The 18668-nt window shown below is 43.5% G+C and overlaps 1 protein-coding gene across 1 annotated transcript in view; it reads right to left on the reverse strand.

The window, feature by feature from the left end:
• Window positions 1-16622, reverse strand: part of SUSD4 (sushi domain containing 4) — a 419536-nt gene extending 402914 nt beyond the window's left edge. Inside the window, exons 1-3 of the mRNA XM_085612987.1 lie at window positions 16579-16622; window positions 7571-7612; window positions 78-162 (exon numbers count right to left, since the gene is read on the reverse strand). Coding sequence (XP_085469113.1) covers window positions 78-162 — 85 coding nt within the window. The 5' untranslated portion in view covers window positions 7571-7612; window positions 16579-16622. The remainder of the gene's footprint in view (window positions 1-77; window positions 163-7570; window positions 7613-16578) is intronic.
• Between the last annotated feature and the right edge of the window lie 2046 nt (window positions 16623-18668).

Raw genomic sequence — 18668 nt, forward strand, 5'->3', positions numbered from 1 at the left:
TCTATTCACTGCATCTTATATAGCAGCCTAACAAAGTTTACACTTGCCCAATGCAATGGTATCATAGCTCAACATACCCTGTATCGGTGTGAAGCCAGAACTTGATGGCACGGGCTCATGACAGAAGATCCCTCCTGTAGACAGGACAAGCAAGCAACCCATCTAAAAAACAGTAAAGGAACCTGCATATTGATATCAGTCCCTATATGATTGAGGAATATGGAATTAATTTATACATGACTGTTACGAGTTACAAGAACTTAAATAAAGTGATCATGCTTTACTTTTGGGGTGGCGATTCCTATACATGCCAACATCTTAGGAGAGGAAAGTGAAACGTTTATATAATAATCATAATAATCATCCAGAGAATGTATTTCACCCCTTGACTTCTATGGAAGGAGAGCCAATTTTAAGCGGGAGAAAATAAAACCATTTTTGGCTTAAACAATCGTGAGTGTCCCTTCTGAATCGAGCCTATTGGCACGTAAAGAATTCCATTAAATATCTCATATACTCGCATTCAGGCAAATGGGATGGTCAGGAAAAAGGTGTCATTAGGAGACCACCTATTCAAGTGGGTCCGTTCCTAAAAACTTGAAACACATAGTGCGATTAAGGATCACACCCCTTGTTAAATTTAAGCAGATCAAACCTACCAGAATTTAACAAGGGGAAGAGGTCCGGTTCTTAAAGGTACATGCAGATTTTCGAACAGCAAGCACCAAGCGCCACATGGTATTCCATAAACACTTGGAATATGGGATAATTATCACACCTGATAAATAATACATGCTCAACATCTGTGTCGGATTTTTTATTGCATCTGACAGGGCCTACTTATAAATAGACCCCTAGTTTGGGCAACCAACAATGCTGTTTATGGCTGATACAGGAGATTAGCTGGTTCAGAGGTAGCTTTAGATGAAGAATTTAGGCCACAATTCTGTTGTCTGAGAATTGCCCATGTAGCTTTAAGTTCCCTGTTTTGCTGGTGTCGCCTAGTTGTATACCATCCTGATCTTTTTGGCCTTGTAGGGTATCCTCTTGATGTTTTTGTCGAGGGGAAACAATCTAACAGGGAAGCACAGAGACAGGGCCAGATTTCAACCTTTGACTTCCCTTGACTTTTCTCGGTTAGTGCTGTAGGGATTGTAGGTTCTATAAATTTTTTTTTTTTTGCAAAAACAATTTTTATTGCAGAACTCAGTTACAGTTACCAACAACAACGATCATCATAGCAATGGTCATCTCCCGCGTGCAGGGACCAGCGCATAGCACAGCCTTAACCACTTCCAGCTACAACTGCACTGTCCCCCAGCACTCCCCTATGCAAATGCACCCTCCCCCCACCCACATGTCAGTGTGCCATAACATCAGGTACCAGGATAAGTCTCTCTTTTAAGTAACCGTGTTAGTGGCTGTGGGCTACTCCCCATCCCCATAGCCAGGCTCAGAGCAGTAAGGAGAAGGAAAGCCCTCCCGCCCCCATGCGTAGTTTGTAGGTTCTATAAATACCCATATTTCCATCTGATTTGATGAATCCCCCAGGCTGTTGGCCTGGTTACTATAGACCTTGACTCGGGGGCAAATAATGAACCGATGGGACCAGTGACATTATTTGTGGGTTATGGTCACTTTCTACTCTTGGGATCACCTGGTAGTCACAAAGAGACGATACATGATCCTTTGAGATGAGGGTGTAGTCGATGATGGAGTGTTGCCGTGAATCGTTAAAGGTTGGCACGCTCTCAGTACTATTTTGTATGTCTTCTTGTATTAACATGAGATTATATTTGTTAAGTTGGGAACGGCATATCTGCACTAAAGCTCTACTTGGTTTATCAGCTCGGTATTTGAAGAGCAAATGCATGTTGAAGTCTCCAGAGATGATTAACATAGTGGCTGGATATCGATTTTTCAGAATTTCGACTACTTCCCAGAGCGCAGTAAATTGGGATAGTTTGACAGAATGTTTTGTGCTTAAATAAATATTTAAACATATTGGTTTTTTGAAATACATTTTAGTACATAGGAGCCATGCTAGCTGAAAGTCAAGTTAATGGTGCTTTATATCCAGGGCCAATTAACCATAGGTGGACAGTCCACCACTTGCACGACCATAGGGAGATGAGCGAGATGCAAAGTTTGCGTACTCATGATATCCAATAAACAGCTTTAGACATATTCCACGTTTCCTGGAACATTAGAACTTCAAAGCTCTTTATGAAGGTTGCCATGTCTAGGCCCTCAAGCAAAGTTGTTAGGTCGTGAGTATTCCATGAGCAAATATAAAAAGGTTTCATTGTATTGGTCGAACTATTTAGGCATCAATTGTTCGCTCCAACTTTCTCTGTAGTGAGAATCTTCAGAAGCCAACCCCAGTCATTGCTTGATACTGAATTTCTTTTAAGCTCCTCGCAAACTTGTGATCCCGAGATACAGCTTGTATCTTTGATCCCAGAGGACAATGCCAGATTAGATAGAGGGCCTATGGATCCCTTTAAAACCATAATATGGCCCCCGGATGAGTCGCTTGTCGTAGGATTTGACAAAGTGGTGGTCTTTGACACTTGCTTTGGAATTAATAGAGTTGGATATTGATTATCGCTACATTTCCCGCAGCTCAATACCCCATTTCTCAAATTGGGGACTGTTTTCTAAAACTTTTTAGGCACTCTCTTGGCAATGCCAGGTTGTGCAGGACACCTCTTTAGTGGGAATATTAGGATCTTGTTTGAATTGGACCCAATCTAAATCATCTGTTGTTAGGTCCTTGAGCTCTGGGATTGAATTCAACAGTTTAAAAATGTTACCACGATTTAAGATATCACGAGTACCCCTTGAGGCGTACCGTGGGGTGACTATTATTTTCATGGAGGAGACAGAATGATTCATGCCCACTGGCATTACATTTTTTTGCTTTCCACCTTTGTTAGATAAGGACTAGACTTGGATCTTCCCATCTCTGGTTGCGGTATCTTCTGCATCAGATAGACCAGCGTAATTACAGGATTGTGGTAAAGCTGGAAGCTGTATGTTGATTGGGATAATTTCCGGTATAGCTATGTTTTTATCACGGTTTCCTCTTACCATATTTTGCGTTGCTGTCTGCAGGTTACTGCTTCCTTGGGAGGGCCGTTGTACCAGACCAAGCCCAGACACCTGGTGGTTTGATGCTTCTATTGGGTAAGTCATTATTGACTCGTTGGCATCATCAGCTGGGGAGGATGCCGCAGCTAGTTTATTTGGGCGAGGGGTCAACCCCTCTGTTGATTCGCAGTGACAATAACCCAAAGATTTGAAAATTGGGTAAATTTCTTTTGGTTTAGGGAGCAGGCTGGTATTCATTGCTTTCTGTATTTTCTTTGATTTGTTATGAGCTTTTCTTTATCTTTTCCTTGCCCTTCTTGTATGGGTTTAGAAGCCGAGGCATAGTTATCGGTAACTTGAGTAACACTAGCTTCTCATACTGGTGGTAGTTCTGTGGACTCATTACAAGGGTTAGGGGATTTTAGTGGGCTACTTCGTATACTATCTTCCCTTATTGATTGGATTTCCCTTTTTTCCCCTTCCTTATTGTTGGTATTGAGTTCTGTGGCTGATCTTTGCACCTGTAAGGACCTTTATTTATTGCTTGTTGATTTTTTTTCCAATCCCGGTTTTATCCTGTGTGGTCGTAGGTTCACTATGGGTTGCCTTCATTTGTGTTATGGTGCCAAGGCACTGACCGTGGTCATAATCAGTTGTGCCAGCTTGGTTTTTAGCAATCCTGTCAGACATTGACTTGACATCTGCCACCATAGACCCCATGTTTGGTAGCTCTGAAATTTTGTCTATCATGTGGGCGCAGGTACATGTAATCATTTGGCTATCTTTATCAGATTGTGCCTTTGCAACTAAGTTTGATAGGTTGAGTAGCTTGGAGTCTATCCTGGCAACATGGAGCGTTAGTGTGTTTAATAAGTCTACCTGAATGTTCAGTTTATCTGAATGAAATTTAAGAGCATTAGTAATGGTATCCATAGTGTTAAGGAAACTACCTCAAATTCCATTTTCATACACTTTTTTGACATCTGGAACACATGCGCCTTCCCGGAAATGTTTGTCGTATTTAGCTAGTAATGAGAGGTCTTCCGAGTTAAGAGGGTTAATCATGGAATTGGCTTGCTCTATCTCACTTTGCCCTTTTGAAGTAAGTGAATTCCCTGTGGAGATTTTCTTCGGGATTAAAGTTAGGATGTGATACCTGTTTCCAGGTTAAACTGAATGGATCGGTTTTATTAATGGGTGTACAGCCCTTTGGGCTTGAGGTAGCCTCGGGAATCATGTTTTGGCAGCTCCAGACTATCTGGATTTGACGAAACAGGAGCGTGCACCCGGGTAGTGGATGGTTGAAATACCTCGTCACTTGTATTTTGATCAAACCCAGATGATATATTAATCACAGAATTGTTCAGATTTAAGCTGGTGACCTGATGTATTCTAAAATCTGTATTAGCATTGTGGTCTGTCACAGATTTTTTTCTCCTGTCCAAATGATGGTAAAGGAACAGGTTTTTTTTTATTTACACCTACATGACTACTGGATGCACTTATTTGCTGTGACATTCCTATCCGAGTGCTAGGAACATGAACCTGTGCTTTTACCAGAATTAGCAAAAGACACACAATTGATGGACGGAATGCAGAACAAATCAAAACATTCAGCCCCAGTCAAGAGATCTGGATTAAATCCATCATTCTTTTGCTCACCATGCCACCCCAGTTTAGACCTGGCCATATGCAAATCAGTCTTGACCCTCTGCCTCTTGGGAACAGTCCAGCCTGAACTGCCAAGCCAGGTCCTCCCTGGACCAGAAACAAGCATCTTAGGACCAGTTTTGGGGTTTCACCCCTCTTCAGCCAGGATAGCTTGATTCCAGTGGCACAGTGAGCCCAGGACCCACGTCTGGGCATACCTGGCGCACTTAGGGCGAGAAAGCAAAAGACACACAATTGATGGACGGAATGCAGAACAAATCAAAACATTCACCCCCAGTCAAGAGATCTGGATTAAATCCATCATTCTTTTGCTCACCATGCCACCCCAGTTTAGACCTGGCCATATGCAAATCAGTCTTGACCCTCTGCCTCTTGGGAACAGCCCAGCCTGAACTGCCAAGCCAGGTCCTCCCTGGACCGGAAACAAGCATCTTAGGACCAGTTTTGGGGTTTCACCCCTCTTCAGCCAGGATAGCTTGATTCCAGTGGCACAGTGAACCCAGGACCCACGTCTGGGCATACCTGGCGCACTTAGGGCGAGAAAGCAAAAGACACACAATTGATGGACGGAATGCAGAACAAATCAAAATTCACCCCCAGTCAAGAGATCTGGGTTAAATCCATTATTCATTTGCTCACCATGCCACCCCAGTTTAGACCTGGCCATATGCAAATCAGTCTTGACCCTCTGCCTCATGGGAACAGTCCAGCCCGAACTGCTAAGCCAGGTCCTCCCTGGACCGGAAACAAGCATCCTAGGACCGGTTTCGGGATTTCACCTCTCTTCAGCCAGGATTGCTTGATTCCAGTGGCACAGTGAGCCCAGGACCCACGTCTGGGCATACCTGGCGCACTTAGGGCGAGAAAGCAAAAGACACACAATTGATGAACCCCGAAACCGGTCCTAGAATGCTTGTTTCCAGTCCAGGAAGGACCTGGCTTGGCAGTTCGGGCTGGACTGTTCCCATGAGGCACAGGGTCAAGACTGATTTGCATATGGCTGGGTTCAAACTGGAATGGCATGGTGAGCAAAAAAGACGATGGATTTAGGCCCAGATCTCTGTACTGGGGTGAATGTATGACATTGTTCTGCATTCTGTCCATCAACTGTTGTTTTTGCATTTGTCACACCGAGTGGGACGGGTATGCCCAGACGTGGGTCCCATGCTCTCCATGCCACTGGAATCAAGCTATCCTGGCTTGAAGAGGGTTGAAACCCCGAAACCGGTCCTAGGCTGCTTGTTTCCAGTCCAGGGAGAACCTGGCTTGGCAGTTCGGGCTGGACTGTTCCCATGAGGCACAGGGTCAAGTTTGATTTGCATATGGCTGGGTTCAAACTGGAATGGCATGATGAGAAAAACAACGATGGATTTAGGCCCAGATCTCTGTACTGGGGTGAATGTATGACATTGCTCTGCATTCTGTCCATCAACTGTTGTTTTCGCATTTGTCACCCCGAGAGGGACAGGTATGCCCAGACGTGGGTCCCGTGCTCTCCATGCCACTGGAATCAAGCTATCCTAGCTGAAGAGGGGTGAAACCCCGAAACCGGTCCTAGGATGCTTGTTTCCAGTCCAGGGAGGACCTGGCTTGGCAGTTCGGGCTGGACTGTTCCCATGAGGCACAGGGTCAAGACTGATTTGCATATGGCTGGGTTCAAACTGGAATGGCATGGTGAGCAAAACAACGATGGATTTAGGCCCAGATCTCTGTACTGGGGGGGGAATGTATGACATTGTTCTGCATTCTGTCCATCAACTATTGTTTTTGCATTTCTCACCCCGAGTGGGTCGGGTATGCCCAGACGTGGATCCCGTGCTCTCCATGCCACTGGAATCAAGCTATCCTGGCTGAAGAGGGGTGAAGCCCCGAAACCGGTCCTAGGATCCTTGTTTCCAGTCCAGGGAGGACCTGGCTTGGCAGTTCGGGCTGGACTGTTCCCATGAGGGACAGGGTCAAGACTGATTTGCAAATGGCTGGGTTCAAACTGGAATGGCATGGTGAGCAAAAAAACGATGGATTTAGGCCCAGATTGTCAGGACTGGGCAATGTGGCCCAGGTACAGGTCCCATACATTGTGGTGTCAGGTCAGGCTTAAATGTTTGGCAGGAGAAATCGCCGCTTACTTGGAGACAACTAGTGGCTCGGAGATTCCTGGTTCATTAAAAGACTGCAGCCGCCGCTCTCGCGAAATTTCAAGATGACGGCTGCTAATCTGGCAAGGTTAGCGTTCTAGTGGTTTAGGTTATGTTGAAGTTTAGTGGTTATCATGCTCGCGCTCTAGGAGCACTGCCCACTTCAACCGTCATTCGGGATGAGGAGACAACGTATTATTTCTGCTCGCCCTCTTCTTCCAGTCAGGGTTTCCAGAGTGAACAGCATTTGTTTCTTGGATTCTGCTTGTCAGTTCTGCTTGACTAGAGGTCGTCTGGCAGGTATCTTTCCCTCGTGACCCTTCGCTGGATTTCAAGGTATTTTCGTTTTGAGGCAGTAAAATAGTGCTGCAAGTAGCTGTTTCTTCAGTGAGCTACTATTAAAGTTGAGTTCTGTAGCTCCTCAACAAAGACATTGATTTTGAGAGCTGGTTCAAGAACCTATTCGGCTTTGACACCAGCAGCATATCTTCTGAGCATTACCAATTTTCTACAGGTGCACTTACAAGACTTAAATAACATTCAGCAGTCTGTTGAACTCAGTTTGCACCCGTTTTGAACTATTGCTGCGCAAACAATTTTCATCATTCAAACCATTCAGTCAGGAGTAAACTAAAAGACTTGTAGATATAAATATATATATTTATACTTACCAACTATCACCAAATGAATCCTGGAGTGTTCTAAGACAGCATCTGGAAAAGACATAAAGACTGTATTAAGAACATACAAAAGACTTGCATCAGCAACAATTACATTGAATAAGATAATAAAAGAGAAGCTATCACCACTGTATTTACAGGTAAAAAGTTTGTAGGAATTCCAGTCGTGAGGGAGGGCACATTGACAATGAGATTTGGGAGGTTGGTTTAGTCTAGTGAGAACTGGTAATCTTGTGCTTTGTGTTACAGATGTATGGAAGCCCCCAGACAGGTATTCCAGTAGAACAGACACCACAGTGGCAGTCTCTCTTTACTCCCATTACCCTTTCCCCCTCTTTACTGCGAGTTGAATTTATTTTGGCTGGAGTGGAGAAGCGGGGAAAAGATCTTCTGATCCCGTGGAAGCTAAGTTCAGGTACTCAGCCTCGACAGATTGAAGTGCCTATAGACATGTTCCACCCAGTCAGAATGGCTGAAGGTTTAGACGTAAAAGCAGCGTTAGTTTTAGAAGGTTTGCAGAAACAACTAAGTGACACCATGGAAGAGGTCCGAAAATCCAGTCAGGAGGCTAGTGTCCTTCGTCAGAGGTTTGATCAGTTTGTAGCGGGCTCCAATCCTTTGCCTAGGAAGCACAGTTCCCAACATTTTTCCCCGTCCCCATCTGCTTCTGAGTTATCCACACAAGTAATACACGTAATCTCCCCTACTATTCCACTGGCTGCTCCCGAGAGATTTAATGGTGATCCTCATAAGGCTCAGATTTTTCTCACACAGTGTTCACTACACTTTCTATGCACACCATTTATCTGTAAGGAAGATCGGTTCAAGGTGGCCTTCGTACTGTCTTACCTGAGCGGAGATGCTGCGGCTTGGTCGATGCCATTGGTAAACTCAAATGATCGTGTGTTATATAACTTTGAAGAATTCAAGTCGGAGTTTCTTCGTATATTTGGCCAAAGAACCATTTCCCAGACTACAGATAACGAACTTTTAGATTTGAAACAAGGAAACAGAGAGTTGGTGGCGTATTTGGCGCAATATAACAAACTGATTGTGGAAACCAATTGGCCAGAAGCCAAAAGAGCTGCAATCTTTTACAGAGGTTTGAAAGATGACCTGAAGGATGGTCTGGCACAAATTCCCAAGAGACCCACAGATGTATCTGAATTAATCGATTTGGTCTAACAGATAGATCAACGCCAGTCTGAGAGAAGAAATGAGCGGAGAAAAGATTCTAGACAATTCCCACCTCAATTTGATAGGGTGAAATCCGAAGTTGTCAAAACCAGTGATCCTGGGTCAACCGATGAACCAATGCAGATTGGTACGGTGAGAGGTCCGTTAACCAAGGAAGAGCGTGAGAAGAGGAGTGGCAAGCTATGTATGTACTGCGGCAATGCTGGGCACTTTCTTAAGGAATGCCCCAAGAGACCAAAGACCAGCACTTGGGTAAAAGATAGGCCCCATCAGTAGAAGGAGTTGCTCTGGTGGGTGCGTCTGAGGAGACAACTCCAAACACACAGTTACTAGTGAATACTCTCCAATCTTCAGCCCCTCATTTGATAATTTCTAGTTCAATCAAATTTAGGAATCAAGAAGTCAATGGAGTATCAGTCATGATTGATTCCGGGGCAACTGGAAATTTTTGTGATATTAAATTTGCTAAAACTCTTGGAATCCATTCCATCAAAAAAGAAAGGCAGGAACCTGTTTGTGCAGTAGATGGCACCAATCTCTCCTCCGGTCCTATTATGATACTGAAGAGATAATTTTGGTTGGTCCAGGTCATCATTGATCCATTTTGAAGTTTTGTCTAATTGACGCCCCTCAATTTCAGTTTATTCTGGGACTGCCTTGGCTCACCGAGCACAATCTGAAGATTGATTGGGCCAAGAGAACTATAGAGTTGAATTCTGAATATTGTTTGGGGCACTGTTTTGATTCTGGTCCATTAGATTCTCAGCCATCTCCTTCATCACTTTTGGCAGAACAGACGCGAATGATATGTGCAGTGAAGATCCAAGAGATTCCTGAAGAATATCTCGACCTGTCACCCGTATTTAATGAGCAAGAGGCCAAGAAGTTACCCCCTCATCGGGAGTTTGATTGTAGAATTGAACTTGAACCTGGAGCATCTTTGCCGTGTAGTCAAATCTATGCTCTATCTGAAGCAGAGAATCGTCACCTGAAAGAATATCTGGACCAATATTCTGGCTAACGGTTTCATCCGCCCTTCGCAGTCCCCAGTCTCATCTACTTTGTTTTTTATTCCTAAGAAAGATGGAAAATTGAGGACTTGCATAGATTATCGCGCACTCAATTAAGTCACCAAAAAGAATCGTTACCCCCTGCCCTTGATTTCTGAATTTCTGGATCAGGTCAAGGAAGCTCGTATTTATACGAAATTGGATCTGAGAGGGGCATACCATTTGGTGAGGATGGCTGAGGGAGATGAATGGAAGACAGCATTTCGCACTAGATTTGGCCTGTTTGAGTACCAGGTCATGCCATTTGGCCTGTGCAATGCTGCCGCTGCCTTTCAGCACTTTGTGAACGACATACTTTGAGAATTATTGGATCGATTTGCTGTCGTTTATATTGACGACATCCTCATTTTTTCAGCTAACATGAAGGAACATGTCATGCACGTTCGTTCCATTTTGGAAAGGTTGTTGGAAAATCAACTTTATGTCAAATTGTAGAAGTGTGTCTTCCATGCCAGCCGAGTTGAATTTCTGGGTTTTATCTTATCACCCGAGGGGGTGTCTATGGATGAGTCCAAGGTCAGAGCAGTGAAAGATTGGCCTTCTCCCCGGAATGTCAAGGACATCCAGAGATTTTTGGGCTTTGCCAATTTTTATCGGCGCTTTATCCACCATTTTTCTGATAAAGTTAGTCCCATCACTCGCTTATTGAAGAAGAAAGAAAAATTGTTTGGAGCACTGAGACTGAGAAGGCATTTCAGCTGTTAAAAGATACCTTTACCTCCGCACCAGTGCTGATGCATCCGGCATTAGGGGAGCCATCTTTTGTTGAAGCAGATGCTTCCAATTTGGCCATTGGAGGAATCTTATCGCAAAGAAATAAGGAGACTGGCCAACTTCATCTGGTGGCTTATCGATCCCGTAAATTGACTCCTACTGAAATCAACTATTCTATTGCCGACAAGGAGTTGTTGGCAGTAAAAGATGCCTTTCAAGAATGGAGACATTATTTGCTGGGAGCGAAACATGAGATCACTGTATTCACCGATCATAGAAATTTACAGTTTTTGAAGTCAGCTTGAACTCTTACTCCAAGACAACTAAGATGGTCACTCTTCTTCGCTAACTATAATTTTGTCTTGACCGATAAACCAGGAGCAGCCAATGGTAAGGTGGACGCTATATCACGATTGAATACCGAGGAGGGGAGTAACATTTCCAGAGAAGGATTTATAATCCCTGAAGAAAAGATTGTGGGTACCATCCAGTATTCCCAGTTGGAAGAGAAGCTCCAAGAAAGTCTCTCTGAAGTTGAATTATTAGATTGGGTCAAAGTTGGATCCAATAGAGAAGTCAAGAAAGGAAAACCATATTTTATGGGAAGACTTTATGTACCGAACCAAGAATTATGTTTGGAAGTCATTCAGCTGTGCCATAACAACCTTTTAGCCGGACATAAAAGGAGTAAAAAAGACATTGGATATAGTAAACACAGAGTTTTGGTGGCCAGGCATGTAAGCTCAAGTGAGACAGTATGTTGCTTCTTGTGAGCAGTGTGTCATGGGAAAGGTCATATGACAGGCTCCACAGGGGTTGCTTATGCCTATATCTGTAGCCCCTTATCCGTGGCATACAGTCTCCATGGATTTTATTGTAGATTTGCCTTCAGGTCAGGGCTATACAAGTATCTGGGTGGTTGTTGATCATTTTTCTAAGATGAGCCATTTCATTCCATTAAAATCCATCCTCAATGGTTCGCAATTGTCTACACTTTTTGCGCAACACATAGTCAAATCCCATGGAATTCCCAAGGTACTGATTTCCGATCGGGATCCACAATTTGTTTCTCGATTTTGGAGATCCTTCCTGAAGAGTTTAGGAGTTGATGCTTGTTTGTCTACCAGTTTCCATCCAGAGACTGATGGACAGACAGAAAGAGTAAATCAATATCTGAAGCAATACTTGCGACTGTATCTTATGGATCAAGAAGGGGATTGGCCCTCGTTGATTTGGGCAGCAGAGTTTGCCTATAACAACTCCGTACATTCCTCCACAGGTTTTTCACCGTTCTTTTTGAATTCAGGCAGGCACCAAAACATGTTAGTAGGAAAGTTGGAAAGCGATGTGCCTGCAGTTGAAGAGGTAATACAAGAGTTGCAGAAAGCATGTCAGATAGCCACTAAAAATTTCGAGTAAGCAAAAGAATCCTACAAGAAGCAGGCGGACAAGAGAAGGAGGGAGAATCCAGTTTTTGAGCCTGGAGATCAAGTCTGGATCTCCACTCGAAATCTAAGACTAAAAGGGAACAGGACATTTCAGCCTCGATTTGTGGGTCGTTACCCAGTTGAAAAGATGGTAAATCCAGTTAGTGTTAAGGTCAAACTTCCTAGTAAGTTTAAAATACACTCTGTGTTTCATGTCTCTTTACTTAAGAGAAATCCACCAGGTTTGAGAAAACATCTGCCACCAGCCCCTGTTCAGGTACAGTCACAGGAAGAATTTGAAGTTAAAAGAATAATCGATTCAAAGGTCAGAAGTGGGAAGTTGTTTGATTTAGTCGATTGGAAAGGTTATGGTCCAGAAGAAAGATCTTGGGAGCCCAGTACCAATGTTCATGCCCCTAGATTAGTGAAAGAGTTCCATAAGACCAATCCTAAGAAGCCAAAGGAAGGAGGAGGAGGGTTTTTGGTGGGGGGTACTGTCGGGACTGGGCCATGTGGCTCAGGTACAGGTCCCATAAGTTGTGGTGTCAGGTCTGGCTTAAATGTTTGGCAGGAGAAATCGCCGCTTACCTGGAGACAACTGGTGGCTCGGAGATTCCTGGTTCATTAAAAGACTGCAGCCGCCGCTCTCGCGGAATTCCAAGATGGCGGCTGCTAATCTGGCATGGTTAGCGTTCTAGTGGTTTAGGTTATGTTGAAGTTTAGTGGTTATCATGCTCGCGCTCTAGGAGCGCTGCGCACTTCAACCGTCATTCGGGATGAGGAGACAGCGTATTATTTCTGCTCGCCGTCTTCTTCCAGTCAGGGTTTCCAGAGTGAACAGCATTTGTTTCTTGGATTCTGCCTGTCAGTTCTGCTTGACTAGAGGTCATCTGGCAGGTATCTTTCCCTCGTGACCCTTTGCTGGATTTCCAGGTATTTTCGTTTTGAGGCAGTAAAATAGTGCTGCAAGTAGCTGTTTCTTCAGTGAGCTACTATTTAAGTTGAGTTCCGTAGCTACTCAGCAAAGACATTGATTTTGAGAGCTGGTTCAAGTACCTATTCAGCTTTGACACTGGCAGCATATCTTGTGAGCATTACCAATTTTCTACAGGTGCACTTACAAGACTTAAATAACATTCAGCAGTCTGTTGAACTCAGTTTGCAGCATTGAGCCAAAACTAACCCCAAGCAGAGCATGGATTACCATCAATCGTACTCGGCGGATAGAGCAAATGGTGAGAGAAGAGTCGCTCTCATGATCATTAATATCATTTGGTGATCCAACTTGTGGCAGAGATATATCCCTTGATCATGGGGATTGTCTCGCGAGATTGAAGCTCTGTTGCTCACGCTGGCTAGTGAATTGAACCAGCAACACACCAAGTGTAAAGAATAAGAATAAGAGAGGAACAAATCCTCTAAAGTGCAGTGCAAGAAAAAAGAATTGGTGAACGCGAAAGTTAAAAAAGGTTATGTAGAAGGGATAATTCTCAAATTCCAAGCAATCTACACACCTTGATTAAAAGGGTGTAACAAGGTAATAGCAGTGCTGGTAAGTAACTGCTATATTAAGGTCAACATGTTTCAGCCAGCAGGGTTTTCCTACCTACGGCTTTCGTCAGGACCTAAGTTGCACAACAACAAGCTACTGCAAGAAACACAATACTAAGTGAAGAACATGACTACCACATGTAAGGTTGACAAAAGTGAGATAAATACAACCTTCAGTAATCCAAATCCTCTAGATCACAGAGTGTGGTCATCACCTAGAAAGTGAAACAATAAATACACCATGTACAACTAACCTCATCAATCATAAACGTGCTGTTGATACAAGAATCAGAGCTTTGCAATAATGATAAAGCATGTAAACATTGCTTACCCCTCGTGAACTGGGAATGTACCTCACCTACCCTGGAACCGTGCTCGTGTGTAGGAGGCCCCGCTCTATATCGAGGGTAACAAACAATCAAAACAAAGAAAACATTTTTATGTATTTTTGTCGATTTTATACTGTTTGTTATAATTTTTAATATTTATAATTTTTGTTAATATAAAAGAAGTATCTACAATACGAGAGAGATCTTCTCGTGTAGCATCATACGGTGCAAGCAAAGCATCCAGTATACAATTTCCTAACTATTCTCTAACTTTCGGGACTACTCTCCCAGCACACACTACAAAAAGCCTGGCTCCCCAACCAAAAGATCAGAAACCTGACGCTTAAAAATATCAGCCGAGCTCTAGTTTCAGTCACCTAACTCTGGCTGTAAAAACTCTGGCGAGCGCGTTGTTAAATAAACTGCGCTGGAACAGACATGTCTCAGCATACGCCAAATGTCACAGGCTTTACTAAGTTCGTAACGGCCAAAGATAGAACGCCTACCTGTCCGTCGTTGCCCCAAGGCTAAGCGAGCAGGATGGGAGGCAGCGACTGAACCGGTAAAGGCGCTTAAAAAATATCAGCTAACTAAGCTGGAACCAATCACAGATGTAGGATACGCCCCTGAAGCTCGATCACCGCTTCATTATCATGGCGTCGGTTAACAACTACAAAATGATGTCATCCTCATAGGGAAATGTAGTTCAATCTGTCTCGACATGTGTAGAATATGTAGTAAATGTATGTGTATCGATAAATCGCTAGATACACTGCATATATGGCGTATGATGGACAAATAAAAGATAGTAGCCATAATGCCTTGTTACCTAACATATAACCTGCGAAGCGCTCGAGGCACCACTCGCAACGTTAACTCTTAAGAACTACAAAATGATGTCATTTCATATGGGGGGATGTAGTTTCCAAGAAGTCAAAGTTATATGTATTAAACCTAGCGATATTGGCTTGTTAAACTGTGAGGTGTACTGCGTGATAGACTAAGGTGCAGTCACTAGAGAGAGGCCAGACAATGGTTACATAGATCTTTGTAGTTGTTAACCGACGCCATGATAATGAAGCGGTGATCGAGCTTCAGGGGCGTATCCTACATCTGTGATTGGTTCCAGCTTAGTTAGCTGATATTTTTTAAGTGCCTTTACCGGTTCAGTCGCTGCCTCCCATCCTGCTCGCTTAGCCTTGGGGCAACGACGGACAGGTAGGCGTTCTATCTTTGGCCGTTACGAACTTAGTAAAGCCTGTGACATTTGGCGTATGCTGAGACATGTCTGTTCCAGCGCAGTTTATTTAACAACGCGCTCGCCAGAGTTTTTACAGCCAGAGTTAGGTGACTGAAACTAGAGCTCGGCTGATATTTTAAGCGTCAGGTTTCTGATCTTTTGGTTGGGGAGCCAGGCTTTTTGTAGTGTGTGCTGGGAGAGTAGTCCCGAAAGTTAGAGAATAGTTAGGAAATTGTATACTGGATGCTTTGCTTGCACCGTATGATGCTACACGAGAAGATCTCTCTCGTATTGTAGATACTTCTTTTATATTAACAAAAATTATAAATATTAAAAATTATAACAAACAGTATAAAAACGACAAAAATACATAAAAATGTTTTCTTTGTTTTGATTGTTTGTTACCCTCGATATAGAGCGGGGCCTCCTACACACGAGCACGGTTCCAGGGTAGGTGAGGTACATTCCCAGTTCACGAGGGGTAAGCAGTGTTTACATGCTTTATCATTATTGCAAAGCTCTGATTCTTGTATCAACAGCACGTTTATGATTGATGAGGTTAGTTGTACATGGTGTATTTATTGTTTCACTTTCTAGGTGATGACCACACTCTGTGATCTAGAGGATTTGGATTACTGAAGGTTGTATTTATCTCACTTTTGTCAACCTTACATGTGGTAGTCATGTTCTTCACTTAGTATTGTGTTTCTTGCAGTAGCTTGTTGTTGTGCAACTTAGGTCCTGACGAAAGCCGTAGGTAGGAAAACCCTGCTGGCTGAAACATGTTGACCTTAATATAGCAGTTACTTACCAGCACTGCTATTACCTTGTTACACCCTTTTAATCAAGGTGTGTAGATTTCTTGGAATTTGAGAATTATCCCTTCTACATAACCTTTTTTAACTTTCGCTTTCACCAATTCTTTTTTCTTGCACTGCACTTCAGAGGATTTGTTCCTCTCTTATTCTTATTCTTTACACTTGGTGTGTTGCTGGTTCAATTCACTAGCCAGCGTGAGCAACAGAGCTTCAATCTCGCGAGACAATCCCCATGATCAAGGGATATATCTCTGCCACAAGTTGGATCACCAAATGATATTAATAATCATGAGAGCGACTCTTCTCTCACCATTTGCTCTATCCGCCGAGTACGATTGATGGTAATCCATGCTCTGCTTGGGGTTAGTTTTGGCTCAATGCACCAGGTCTTCTTTCCGCTCATCACTCTCGTGCTGTTTGGTTACTAGACCCCCAGTTTCTGTTGTTATGTTCAGTTCTGTAGTAGGGGATTAGAAGCTGGGCAGGTCTATAAATATCTATTCCCTTAGACCCTTCTCCCACTATATGTTTTGATGAACTCAGTTTGCACCCATTTTGAACTATTGCTGCACAAACAATTTTCATCATTCAAACCATTCAGTCAGGAGTAAACTAAAAGACTTGTAGATATAAATATATATATTTATACTTACCAACTATCACCAAATGATTCCTGGAGTGTTCTAAGACAGCATCTGGAAAAGACATAAAGACTGTATTAAGAACATACAAAAGACTTGCATCAGCAACAATTACATTGAATAAGATAATAAGAGAGAAGCTATCACCACTGTATTTACAGGTAAAAAGTTTGTAGGAATTCCAGTCGTGAGGGAGGGCACATTGACAATGAGACTTGGGAGGTTGGTTTAGTCTTGTGAGAACTAGTAATCTTGTGCTTTGTGTTAAAGGTGTATGGAAGCCCCCAGACAGGTATTCCAGTAGAACTATGGCCGCAGACATCTGGTTAGGTCTCCAGACTTATACATCTACGAGCTGTTAGCCCGCTCGTTTTTAATTGACAAATACTCCTACTTCAAGCACTTCAATTTGACATCTATTGGTCCATCATATACGCCCTCTCTGGCATCCCTTAATAGTAATGAACTGGGATTATAATCAACCCCCTTCTGGCCGTTTTCACACGGAGACACATTTGACCTTTGCAGAATCAGGTCATGCCGTTACCATAATATCACAGGTTGAACTTCACCTGATAGCCATTTTTTAGGGACACCTATATTTTAGTCCCTGGATTATTCTGGTCACCTTTATTTACTATTAATATGTTCCTACCACTTCACGCTAGTCATTTTATTTTGAGTAATAGTCTGTCTTCACTGAGTCAGGCAATCATATTTGGGGACAAGATGGCGCTGTTCCCGCTTTACTCAGAGACATTGCGATACTTGCAAGTCAAACGTCAGTAGTTCCTGGTTTTTAAGCTCGACGTTTCCACCTCTCCGGCAATATTCGGATGCGGGGGAGACGCTTTGGAGTTCTGGTAATACCGGCTTGTTTTCTTCGGTAAGTGCCCACCCAGTCTATACGCACTGGTCCGTATACCTCCGCTCCACGGGTGTTAGTTTATCTCGTGGCGGTTTGGCCCACATCACGTATAGCTTACTTCTCTGCCCCCATATGCTAACCTCATTTAGATCGCGATCTCCTGTATTTCTGGGATGCTCACGGTCTCGAGCGCTATTTTTAATCCTTCTGTGAGCGCTCACCCTTGACAGTCTAACTTCTATCATTTCACTCTTCACTCCGCTACCACTACACATGAGCCTACGGAAGTCCGCAACCTCCGATACACAGGGGACCACCGCGCTCACAATCGCTAACCAGTCTCTTAGTACTGTGCCTTGATTGTCTACAAAATTGTCATGTATATATATTCTTCTTTAGAACATCCACCGATATGCACGGTCATGTGTCGTTATCACCAAACATCCCCCCCCCTCCTTTACTCACTATGCGTACATGTCCGCTAGTGGGATCTAGGGCACTCGGCCGTTGCTGACACGCCCCCTTGGTTTCTTAAGCCTTTTAATCCTGGTCTATCATTGACCTGGACTTCACTGCTGCATGTACTTTGGCATCACTTCAGGCATGCTTCTCTACAGTCTGTAAGACACTCAACCAGTAGTCACATACCTGTTAGATACGGTATTCCATCTTGCTTGTTTTTATGTGTATGGTCTTACTCTGTATTTTCTTAGCAGAAACATTGTTATGCTTGTACCTTTTCCTCCAATATTTTACGACTAGTGGGTCCGCTCCAGTGGTCGGGCCGCCTCCCCCTCGTCCATGAAGTGTCACTCTCCTCCTTATTGAGGTATGGCTTAGCTATGCTATTTTTCTCTCCTCACCATTCCCTTGTGGTGGGAGAGGGATTGTATTTATTAGTCCCTAGAAGACCATTTACTCACCCTCTGCGTTAGTCTACTATTTTTTAAATAACTGTTATTATTAACTGTGTACCGTACCTAGGAAGGGTGTTGCTGACCTGCCTAGTTCCGTGACTTGCCCACTATTGTGGATGCTTGGATTAATATTGATCTGTCCAGTACCAACTGTTGATGTCGCGCCCCTTTTTGTCCTCCCTGTTTTTGTCTCCCTCTATCTTAGGCGGAGATGGATTACGGGTTCCTGATTTGCACTTATTGTACATCACCTTACTTAGGGGAGACAAGAGGTTGTCCTTAATCACTGGGGACCCTCAATGTATTTTTGGTCCTGA

This window comes from Triturus cristatus, chromosome 6, assembly GCF_964204655.1.
Source record: "Triturus cristatus chromosome 6, aTriCri1.1, whole genome shotgun sequence".
Classification (NCBI taxonomy): Eukaryota; Metazoa; Chordata; class Amphibia; order Caudata; family Salamandridae; genus Triturus; species Triturus cristatus.